The sequence below is a fragment of the Orcinus orca genome, chromosome 14 (genome assembly GCF_937001465.1).
Source record: "Orcinus orca chromosome 14, mOrcOrc1.1, whole genome shotgun sequence".
Classification (NCBI taxonomy): domain Eukaryota; kingdom Metazoa; phylum Chordata; class Mammalia; order Artiodactyla; family Delphinidae; genus Orcinus; species Orcinus orca.
In genome coordinates, this window is record NC_064572.1 from 89554998 (window position 1) to 89566820 (window position 11823).

The 11823-nt window shown below is 55.6% G+C and overlaps 2 protein-coding genes across 3 annotated transcripts in view; one reads left to right on the plus strand and one right to left on the minus strand.

Moving 5' to 3' along the window:
- Positions 1–11823, minus strand: part of BNIP3 (BCL2 interacting protein 3) — a 547174-nt gene that overhangs the window by 267018 nt on the left and 268333 nt on the right. The gene's annotated exons all lie outside the window — the stretch shown is intronic.
- Positions 1–11823, plus strand: part of LRRC27 (leucine rich repeat containing 27) — a 29719-nt gene that overhangs the window by 15637 nt on the left and 2259 nt on the right. The window contains 3 exon segments of the mRNA XM_033421119.2: positions 4028–4146; positions 5440–5557; positions 11572–11638. Of these exon segments, the coding sequence (XP_033277010.1) occupies positions 4028–4146; positions 5440–5557; positions 11572–11638 (304 nt within the window).

Sequence of the window (11823 nt, forward strand, 5' to 3'; positions counted from 1 at the left end):
CCTGCTTCCTGGGTGCTGATCAGGGGTGGACAGAAGGGGCTCACGATGGCGGGCTCAGGGCTCCCAGGCTGGACTTGGTCCCCAGTCCAGGCCACACACCACATGACTGCAGCGGAAGGGCGATTTCCCCTCTGCCCAGGCCCCCTCAGCCTCTTCATGACAGCGAGGGCACCTCCTCTCCCCGCAGACCACAGAGAGGATTGTTAAGATGACCCCCAGAGACCACGGACCCCCGGGGCAGCTGGAGCTCTGGGCAGACTGGTGCACCTTCTCCCGCCTCCCGCCTCCAGGGTGGTATTTAAGCACCATTATGACCATGGTGGCTGCCGGATGGGGAGCCACTGCGGGTCACTCGGGCTTAAATACGCGTGACGTATGATAAAACGTACCATCCTGACCGTCGTTAAATGTACAGTTCAGAGGCATTTAGGACAGTCCCACTGTGTAACCGTCACCACATCTGTCTCCAGAACTTTCTCGTCTTCCCAAACGGAAACTCTGTCCCCGTTAAACACCAAGTCCTCACCCCACTTCCCCCGGCCCCCAGCCCCGCCCTCTACTTTCTGTCTCTGTATTTGGCTCCCGTGGGGACCTCCTGTGGGTGGAATCACACGGCATTGGTCCCTTTGCGTCCTGCTCATTTCACTGAGCATAACGTCTTCAAGGTTCATCTGTATCGTGGCCTGTGTCAAAATTTCCTTCCTTTTTAAGGCTGAATGATACTCCATCGTGTGGACGGGCACATTTTCTTCTCCGTCCGTCCATCCACAAATGCGAGAGTTGCTTCTGTCACGTGGCTGCAGTGCCCATGGGCGCGGCGTTGCCGGCGCAAACTCTCTTTTGTATGTGGGTCACTCCAGCTAGAAACGACTTCTGTGATACTGTGCGAGAAGCAGCTTATCCCGTTGTGTGTATTTTTGTATATTACAGAGAAAGGTGGTCACTATGTTTTACAGCGTGGAAATTGACAAATGTCTGTATAACCTGGAGTAGCACAACATCCCATAAGTTAGATAGGAAATTTAGAAGCTCTGAAACTCACAGCAGGAAATCTTTACTTCATAAAACTTAAATATTTTATATGGCCTAAAATACTATAATTAAAGTCAAAAGATAGGGGGAAATATTTGTGACGTATGTTTGTAACAAAAGATTAATATCTAAAATATAAAGAAAAACCACAAGTAGATTTTTTAAATTAAAGAACGCAGTAGAGAAACGGGCAAAGTGTAGGACAGGCAGTTCACAGGTGAGGAAGCCCCAGTGGCGGTAAATTCAGAAAAGAAGCCCGGCTGCTCGGAGCTCCGGGTGTGAACACCCACGAGCACCGCTCGGGAAGTGGCCGGCAGAACAGAGGCCTCGGGCAGCAGGCTTCCGGCCACTGCTGCTGCCAGGGCGTCAGCTGCTTGGAAATGTCTAGTAAAGTTAAAAATACTGATTTCTTGGAAGACTTCCGGTGTCCCGCCTCACAGAAATAAAGCAGTCGGATCACAGGCCTGTCGTACAAAGACGTGGGTTTGTGGAACCCACAAAAGCATCGTCTGCACGCCCACCGCATCCTCTGTCCCCCGGCCGCACCAGGCCCTCCCGCGTTCCGGCTGCACCCGTGTGCTCTGTGGGGTCGCCCACGTCCTGCCCCCCAGAGCCTGAAAGCAGGAAGGGAAGGGAAGACTCCTCCCGCATGGGCAGGGGGCCTGAGCCTCCTGACTCATCACCCCCTTTATAAAAGGCCTTGCATTTTCATTTTTTACGATGCTCTAAACCCGGCAGCTGTGCCAGTGGCCTCTGGATCCATTTTATTGGCCTGAAGACTAGCCCTCGTCTGCTTGACGCTCAACATATGAAGCTCGGGGTCAAGGGACTCCCCTGGCTGTCCAGTGCTTTAGACTCTGCACTTCCAGTGTAGGAGGCCCGGGTTCTATCCCTGGTCAGGGAACTAAGGTCCCACATGCCACAGAGCACGGCCAAAAAGTAAAACAAAACAAAACAAAAAACTCGGGGTCGAGCCACTCTCAGCCACTAACACGGCGCCGTCCTCCTCGCCTGCTCCACAGGGTGCAGGGCCCTCCCTCCTCTGTACTTTGTGATAACAGTAAGATATGGCTGGGGTTTCAGTCCAAATCATATACTTTTAAAGGTTTTAAAGATAAATGTCTGACTTTAGGAAGTACACCTAGTGGCTTTAGTTCTTTTCCCTGTGTTGGAGCACTGTTGAGGAGAACCCTGATTAATGACAGCGTGTGTGCCGGCTCCCAGGCAGCCAGCAGGTAGTTTCAGTTCTGCTGCGTCTGCAGCCTGGCAGCATCGGGGGGAGCAGAGCAGAGGAAAGGTCGGACGTGGTTTCTGCTCCCCTCCCCCGCCCATCCACCCCCCTCCATCCTCCCTCCTCTCTCCCAGCCTTCCCTGGCGCTAGGTCCTTCTAAGAGTCAGACAGGTGCTGGGGTGGAGCTGACGATGCAGGCGGACAGGTCCCGCCCTGGTAACCCGCTTAGAGGTGACCGGGCAGATTAGCCCTGCTCTGATCCCCCTCGCCTCCCCAGGACCCGCACGCGCCCTGTCCCTGCAGCAGCTGTGCTGCCCTGACCCACAGACAGACAGACAAGCACAGGTCTAAAGCTGCCTGAGGAGCGCAGGCTCGGTCTGGTTCTCAGACTTGTCCGTTCGGGGGTGGGGGCAGCAGCGGGCAGCGCTGGTCAAGGGCCCTGGTGTGTTTCCACTCACGTCCTTGTTACGTGGGCGCAGGGCCCCCAGTTTCTGGCGCTGAAGGCGGGATCGTACCAGGGCCCCGGGGCAGGACGAGGCTGCCACGGGATGGCTGGGGTGGGACGTGGCAGAGGTCACAGGTCCTCAGGAAGCCCCGGGCACCCCAGCAGAGCAGTGAGGACATACCCCCAGCAGCAGGGTGTCGGGCACCCTCAGCAGCACGGGGCCTGGCGTGGAAGCCGAGGAGGTCAGGGTGCAGGAGGGCTCCAACCAGACATCCAGTTGTGGCCCAAGGAGGGAGGAGGGAAAAGGAAGGCTCTGGAAAGGCAGACCTGGTAGATAGAGAACCAGGGAAAGGGGAATCGGGTGGGAGACGGGGGCCACTTTGAAGACGTGGGTAAGCAAATCCAGATGAGACACACCAGGTCCAGCTGACCAGAAATCTAGGTGTGACGTCTGCGGGCCCTAGAAATGAGGAATTCGCTAGCGTTTGTAGCGCTATTTCAACATATTTTGTGTAATGCTGCAACCTACAAGTTTTAAGGAATTTGTTGTTTTCAAAATAAATTGAGGTGGCCTGTGAATTCTTACGGAGAGTTTCCAGAACCACGACAGAACTACCCTGTCTTCCTCTGCCCCTGGACGTGGCCCCTCCACCCAATAAAACCCGTGGCGGCTGCTGGAGAGAGCAGAGAAAGCATCCTGCAGGAGGCGCTGGACGGTAGCCATCTGGAGCTCGCAGGGTCCCTGAGAGCATCGGAGCTTGCCTGGCCCTGGGCGCCAGGCATGGGGGTAGGGGGCTAGTTAGCGGGACGCACCTAAGCGCCAGCCGTGCCCGCACGCGTGCAGGAGGCCCTCCTTCGCACCTGGAGTCACAGCAGTCTTACTGTAGCAGGAAAGCCAGCACTGGGTTACTTCCTGCACGTTTTCAGTTGCTTTGTGTCAGTTTGTTGTGCCACTGATCCAAGCTGGTGAATCTGTCATTCAGGTTTTCCGACGGCGAGGCTTCTGCTTTCCCCACTTCATTAGTCAGGTGTGAGCCCTCGTGTGTTAGCTTGACGTAGTGATTTAACACAGGGCCGTACGAGAGGCGCGGGGCCCCTGCAGAGTGTTTCCATCTGCTGCGCTGGCGCCCCCGGGCCGCTGAGGAGCCGTCCACCTGCCCCGTGTCCTGCGCTCTGCCCTCACCCTGCACCGCCGGCCAGCCCAGGCCAAGGGTTGGGGACCCCAGCGTGTGGGGCACGAGTGTGCTGCACCCGAAGCCGCCTTGGTGTTAGCGGCTGTGTATTCCCGGATTCCTGAAACCCTCTCGCTGCGTTTCCAGGTGGCGTCCAAGGTTCCCTTTGCCACTGACCTGATAGGTCATGAGAAAATACCGATGCATTCGCCTGGGAAACTGAAACAAAGCAAAGAGAAATAATTGCAAGCAAGTGAGGAAATGAGGTGGGTACTGGATCTCGTTCCGTTCTGCTGGACGCGGCGCCCTCCGACCTCCCCCTGCAGATGCATCTCTCCCGCTCCCCCCACCTCACCCCCGGCGTGCCCTGGGCCCCTCCTGCAGGTCCAGGTACACTCAGGGACAAAAAGCAGGAGAGCCGCCATGCCGCCACTTTTCAGCTCTCACTCCCGCAGTGTCCACTCGACCCCTAGATCGCCGCCCTTTCCGCCCCTCGCCCCCCCGGGACAGCGGCTGCTTAGGGTCCTGGCGAGCCCTCGTCCTCCTGTGCTGATGCTGCCCTGCCGCCGGGCGCTCTGCCCTCGGCCCCCTGCCGACCCAGAGTCCGCACCAGGAATGACCGAGGGGGCTCCGCGCTGCCCTCCCCGCCTTCCCGCCGCCCCCGTCTGCACCAGGCCCACCGCAGGGAGGCACCTCCATGGGCTCAGAGGCCAGAGCTGAAGTAAACCGGGGGGCTCGGGGTGGGGGGACCCGCCTGCCCTGGGCCCTGGCACTGCTCCCACCACGGGCACCAGCTCTGGTCTGAGGGCCTGGGGGAAGGTCATCACGCTGTGACCTGTGGACGGCAGAGGGCTCATTCCTTCTCCCTCCCCCCTGGAAATCGGGGAAACGTCATAGGTCTGCGCCTGGGGCTAACCCAGCCACGTGGGTTGGAATGTGCTCTCACGTCCTCCGGGGAACTTCCGTCGCCCCCGTGGGCCCTCAGCAAGCCACAGCAGACGACATCTACACGGACGCCCCTGCGCCGTGGACAGGATTTCCTGAGAGCTGGGCTCTGAGATGCTGGGCAGGCAGGCCCTTCACCCAGCGTCTGTCCTGCAGGCCTCAGGAGGCCGCTGTGCTGGTGGGGCGGGGTCTCGGGAGGCCCGGCCGGGGACCCACCAGGCTCTGCCGCCCTTCCCACTGAGCGCCCGACATCCCGCGGGAGGGCTCTGGACCATACTGAGCAGACGTGTCTAAAATCCTACTTGATGCCGTGCTCTGTTCCTCTCTTTGAGGGTTTATTAAAGCTGTGTGTTTCATATGAAAACAAAGACACACCTCCTCCTTCGCGTGCAGAGCGTGCAGTGTCCTCGGTGTGCAACATCTTTCGTGAGCTGGTCTAGCAGCTGTGAGTGCAGGAGGGGGCGGTAAAGGCAGTCTGTCCGTCTGTGGGCTGGTGCCCAACCGGGGGCCGGCCGACCAGCCCCGGGACTGCTGTTTTGGCCAGAAGGAGAAAGGGAAAATTCTCCCTCCGTGTTCAGGTAGAATCCTTTCCTCGCTGCCCTTTGTTTCCCCAGTGCCTTCCGAGAGGAAAAGCGGAAACAGCACATCCAGCAACTGCGGGAACGAAGAAGCAGATTCCAAGGGTCGGCACCTCTTGAGGAGATAGGGAGGGCCACGCAGGACTTGGAAATTGTAAGTATTTGTCAGCTCGACTTGAAAATAAGATTTGATTAAAACTCGAAGGGAACCACACGTTCTCTAAACTTGTGGAGTCTTCCCAGCATCACGGGTGGTCAGAGGATAAGGAAACATTCCCGCAAGCGTGCGCCCCCGGGTGCCAGCACCACTGGACGGACCCGCGGCTGTGGTCCTCCCGGCACGCCCACGTCTGTGTGGCAGGAAGGTTGCCACCAGCATCAGTCCGTCCATCCGTCCATCCCACAGACGTAGATAAGCACCTACTGCGTGTCTGGAGCGTCCGCCGTCACGAGAGTGACGCAGAGATGGAGGAGACACCTTCCTGCCCTGCCCAGCACATAGTCAGCCCACCCCACCCCCACCCCGCCCTCCCCGCGAGCACCCAGGCCTCCACGCATCCCCATCAGCTGCCCCCGCTGCCCGCGGGCACTCGCTCTCCCAGCCGCAGGAGCACCTGCCTGTCCTCCCAGCACCCAGGCCCCAGCTCGTGGGCCTGTTCTGAGCCGTGTGTCTCACCCCGGTGCGGTGGCCCAGAGCCCCTCTCCCGGGTCTGCTGCCCCAGGGCTAGCAGCATCGTCCCCACCGCCCGCCGAGGGCTCTGTCACTATTGTCCCCTCTCTTGGGGCCCACAGGGATGGGGGGGAAGGAACACAGGCAGGGGCTGGGGTGCTTCGTAGAGACCCCACCCTGCTCAGACTCTGCCCCTCTTCTCAGACTCTTTTCCTGCCCGGCCCTGCCTTCAGAGGAACCTTTATTCTCTCCAAATCTATCATTGACGGGAGTAACCTCATTCTTGGACACCCGAAACCCTACCTCTTAGGGCTTCTGAACAGCTGTGTCTCATCGCACTGCTTCAGATTAGAGACTCAAAAGTCTGTTTGGTGTTGGGAACACCTCTATGCTCACAGATTTCATAACCTGTATGAAATGAGTCAATTCCTTGAAAGACACCATCAGCCAAAACTCAACAGGAGAAGAAACGATCTGAATAGACTGATACTATTAATGAACTTGAATCAATAATTCATAAGCTTTCCAGTGGGTTCACTGGTGAAGTCTACCAAACATTCAAGGAAGAAATTGCGTCAACTCCCTTCCAGAGGCTAGAAGCAGAGGGAATACTTTGTAACACCCTATGAAGCCAGCATCGCCCCAGTACCAAAAGCAAGGGCATTACATGAAAGGAAAACTACAGACCAGTCTCTCTCATGAACAAAGATGCAAAAACCCTCACCAAAACACGAGCCAGTCAAATTCAACAACGTATAAAAAGAATAACGAACGACCAAGTGGAATGTACCCCAGACATGCAAGGCTGGCTCAGCGTCTGAAAGCCAGTTTACATGACGCATCACATCCACAGGCTGAAGAAGAAAAATCATAGGATTGTATCAGTAGCTGCAAAAAAAAAAAGCATTTGACAAAATCTGACACCCATTCAGGATAAAAACCCTCAGCAAACTGGGAATAGAGGGGAGCTTCCTCAGCTTGTTAAAGGACATCCACAGAGACTCTGCACTAACATCATACTTAATGGTGAGAAACTAGACGCTTTCCCCCAAGGTCAGTAACAAGGCAGGGGTGTCCCCTCTCACTGTTTCTCCTCAGCATCTTTGTTCTTAGGTGGCATGATTGTCTGTGTAGAAAATCCCAAAGAATTGACCCAAAAAATTCCTGGAACTAGTAAACAATTATAACAAGGTTGCAGGATACAAGGCTAATATATAAAAGTCCATTGCTTACCATATACCAGCAATGAACAAGTGGAATTTGAAATTAAAAACAATACCATTTATATTAGCACCCCAAAAATGGTGCTAGGTATAAATCTAACAAAATGTGCACAAAATCTATATGAGGAAAAGTACAAAACTCTGATGAAGGTAACTAAAGAAGAATAAATAAATGGAGAGATGGTCCATGTTCATGGATAGGAAGACTCAGTATTGTCAAGATGTCAGTTCTTCCCAACTTGATCCATAGATTCACCTTAAACTCAGTCAAAATCCCAGCAAGTTATTCTGTGGATATTGACCAACTGATTCTAAAGTTTATATGGAGGCAAAAGACCCCAAAGAGCCAACACAATATTGAAGAAGAAGAACAAGGTCGGAGAACTGACACTACCCAACGTCGAGACTTTCTATAAAGTTACAGCAATCAAGACAGTGTGGTGTTGGTGAAAGAAGAGTCAGATAGATCAATGGCACAGAAGACAGAGCCCAGAAATGGACCCACACAAATACAGTCAACTGATCTTTGACACACGAGCAAAGGGAACAAAACAGAGCAAAGAGAGTGTTTTCAACAGCTGGTGCTGGGCCACCCGGACATCCATGTGCAGAAAAATGAATCTAGACACAGACCTTATACCCGTCACAAATATTAACTAAAAGTGGATCACTCTTACCAGACTGTGTACATTGAATATGTACAGTTTTTTATATAAATTATACCTCAATAAAGCTGTAAAAACATGGGTCACAGACCTAAATGTAAAATGCAAAAATATAAAGCTCCTAGAAGACAACATAGAAAACCTAGATGACCTTGAGTTGGTGACGACTTTTTACATAGAACATCAAGGCATGAAAGAAAAAAATGGTAAGTTGGACTTCATTAAAATTTAAAAATTCTGTTCTGTGCAGGACACTGTCAAGAATAAGACAGCCACAGACTTGCAGGAAATAGTTGCGAGAGACATATCTGATAAACCACTGTTGTCCAAAATAAGCAAAGAACTCTTAAAGACTCAACAATAAGAAAGCAAACAACCCTATTAAATGATGGGCCACAGACCTGAACCGACACCTTGCCAGAGAAGGTACATAGATGTTAAATATGCTTATGAAAAAGTGCTGAACAAAGTACTTCATTAGGAAATGCAATTTAAAGCAACAAGGAGCTAGCACTGCACACCTGTTAGAATGGCTGTGATGCAGACACGGACCACACCAGCTGCCCATGGACTGAGGAGCAGCAGGGACTCTCACTCACCACCGGTGGGAACACAGAGCAGTGCAGCCACCTTGGAGACAGCGTGACGGTTTCTTACAAAATTAAGTATACTCTTACCATACAGTCCAGCAGTTGTGCTCCTTAGTATTTACCCACAGGAGTTGAAAACTTACGTCCACACAGAAACCTGCACACAAATGTGTGTAGCAGCTTCATTCATAACTGCCAAAACCTGAACAACCAAGATGTCCTTCCGTAGGGGAACGGGCTAATGAACTGTGGTCCATCCAGACACTGGAATATTACTCAGTGTGCAAAATGAGCTAAGAGGCCATGAAAGACAGGGAAACACTTCAAATGCTTATTACAAAGTGAAAGAAGCATTGTGTGAGGCTTCTGAAGACGCGGCCTACGGTATGATTCCAACTCTGTGGCATTCTGGGAAAGGCAGAACTATGGAGACAGTAGAGAGGCCAGCGGTTGCCAGGGGTTGGGGGAGGGAGGGGTGAACGGGGAGCACAGGCGATGCTAGGGCAGTGGGGCTGCTCTGTGTGACCCTGTGAGGATGGATGCGTGTCACTGTACGTTTGTGCAAAGCCACGGAATTACAACACTAGGAGTGAACCCCAAGGCCAGCTGTGGGCTTGGGTGGTGACGCGTCAGCCTGGGCTCATCAGTTGTAGCAAATGTCCCCTCTGGCGGGGGGTGAAAACTACAGAAATAAAGTCCCGGGTGAAGTGTGGGTGCCCGAGAGCCACGCACACGGTTCACAAGACAGTCTCGACAGCGTTTGATGCACCACCGGTGGGAGAAGGTGGGCCCCTCGGCCAGGAGCTCACATCAGGTTGGAAGGCCAGGAGGTCTGCATCTGGTGAGGGCCAGCTGATGCCCGGCAGGCTCTCCCTCCAGGTGCGCGTGGCCCCTTTTCTCGTGGGGTAGTCTCCAGTCTGCCCTGCGGCCCCGCTGGACAACAGGAGAGGAGCAAAGTGATGCAGCTCGTCAGCACAAAGGAAAGGCAGAGGAGAGGCCAGCTCCTCCCATAATCACGAACAGAGCACGGGCCGCCCGCTAGAGGCCACGTTTCCCAACACCCCTTGCAGCGTATGCGACAGCCTGTGATTACGGTTGGGCCAGCAGGACAGGAATAGACGTAGACGTGTGTATGAACTTCCTGAGCTTGTCCTCCCCTCCCCCTGCTGGAATGCACAGGCGATGGTGGGAGCTGGGGCAGCCATCCCAGACCCTGAGGTTGAGAGTGTGGAGTGAGGGGCAGAGTAACGTCCCCATGCTGACAGCAGCCCTCAGATAAACCGCCACACCTGGTTCGGCCTCCCCATCTGGGCCTTTGTTTCAGCCGCTGAGCCTGTAACCTAACCATCCACAGGCCAGCTTGGTTCTGGAGGAAGAAAGCCACCTGCTGCTGTGACACGAGGGCCTCTGAGAGGGAGGCTGGCAAGAAGCGAGATGGCTGGTTCCACGGGGCCCACGGACTCAGGACTGGAGAGGCTGAGGGTGGAAGGTCCGCAGCACCCTCGCCACCCTGCTCAGCTCCCCTGTCCACCCAGCAGGACGCGTGGGGGATGGACTCTCAGAGGTTGAACAAGGAGGTCTGGGCCCGTGGGCCCTCCCGCGGAAGGGGGGCGCCACCCGATGCCTTCCTGAGCGCGGGAGCCACGAGGATCAGGCCGGACGCCTGCTCCCCGCCTTGAGAGCGGGAAGGGGCTCCTGAAGAAAACTGGCGGAGACAAATGCCCTCAGAGCCCTGGCTCGTGGGCCCCCCTGCCCCCATCCTGACTGACCAGCAGGGCCGCGTCCCAGTGGGTACGGCATTTCAGTGCCTACTCGAGTGGGTGGGAGCCGGGACGCTGGGCGCTCGAGGGAGGGACCAAAATGGCCGACTGGAAACGCGCAGACGAATTGAAGTCCTCTGGGCAGTGATGGAAACCAGCTGTTACAAGAGTGGGCACTCAGGTTTCTGAGAACTCGGAGTTAAGTGAAAAGTACAGCCAGAATCCCTAAAAATTAAAAAGCCTAAATCACCAGATGAGGTCGAGCAAATCCCCCGAGAAGCGGAACAAAGACAAAAGGAGGGATGGAAAGCAGAGATGAGTCAGACCCTAGGGTCGACCGGAGAGGCCTGACCTCCGAGATGCTCTGGAAACTCACGGGAAAACCCAGGGAGGTTCAGGAAGCAGGCTGTTTCCAGGCTGCCGGGCGGCCATGGGCCCAGACCATCCCAAACAGGCTCTGAGGTCCTGGAGCCCCCAGGGAGGGACACGGCACATGCAGAGACTGGGCCAGGCGCCACGCGGGGACTCGGGGACGTCCCTTCCCTTCCCTCTGGAGCTGGAAGAGCGGGCGTGTCCTCCCAAGAAGGGGAAGAGACCCCGGGGGAGGAGCCCGGCCGAGGGTCTGCAGGGGAGCCAGGCTGCTTGGATGACCCCAGGACAGGACGGGCCTGGGGAACTAAGTGGATGTTTTTAAAGGAGCAGTCAGCTCACAGAGTACACATCTCTGCCGGAAGGAAACCGGAAGCGGTGGGTACTCAGTGGACGGCAGCAGAGGTTCCCCTGGGCCTCACGACACAAGCTCTGGGCCTCACGACACAAGCTCTGGGTGTTAGTTTAACCCAAGATTGTGGTAGATCCATCTTAGGGGACGAGGCGGCGTAGGGGTCTCGGGGGGCCTGGGCTGGAGGTGGGGGTCCAGGCTATGCCCCAGGGAGACAGAGCTGAGGGGGCGGCGAGGGGAGGGAGGGGAGCGTGGAGGACACGGCCCCCCGGGGGTGGGGAGGCCCCGCGCAGACACACCTGCCCTTAGACGCGGGAGGGCCCGCTCCTTTTGCTCTGGCCGCCTGGTCCCCTGCGTTCTCCATCTCACCGTCTTCTGGCCCAGCTGATGGATCAGGGTGAGCAGAGGGGGTGAGGCATGCTGGGGGGGCTCCCCCTCGGGAGGGCGGCTCTGGGCCCAGGGGACAGGTCCCACCCGTCACCCGGCGCCCTCCCCAGCCCCGTGGCCAGGCTAACCTGACCCCTTCCTTTCTCCCCAAGGCCAGGAGGCTGCAGGATGAAGTAATGAAACTAGAACTGAGGTCGACCTTGAACAGAAACCATCAATGTACAGCTCTCCCTGGAGGCCTTTCGCTCGGCCCGACTTTGTTGCAGCCTCAGAATCTATTTTTTAACACGAACTATTAAGAACCTGCAAACGTTTACAGATGCTAATGACAGAGTATCACTGGTACAGACTGAGCATCTTCTCACCTGGAAAACAGGCCGGCAGCTCGCTGCCTCCCCAGGGGT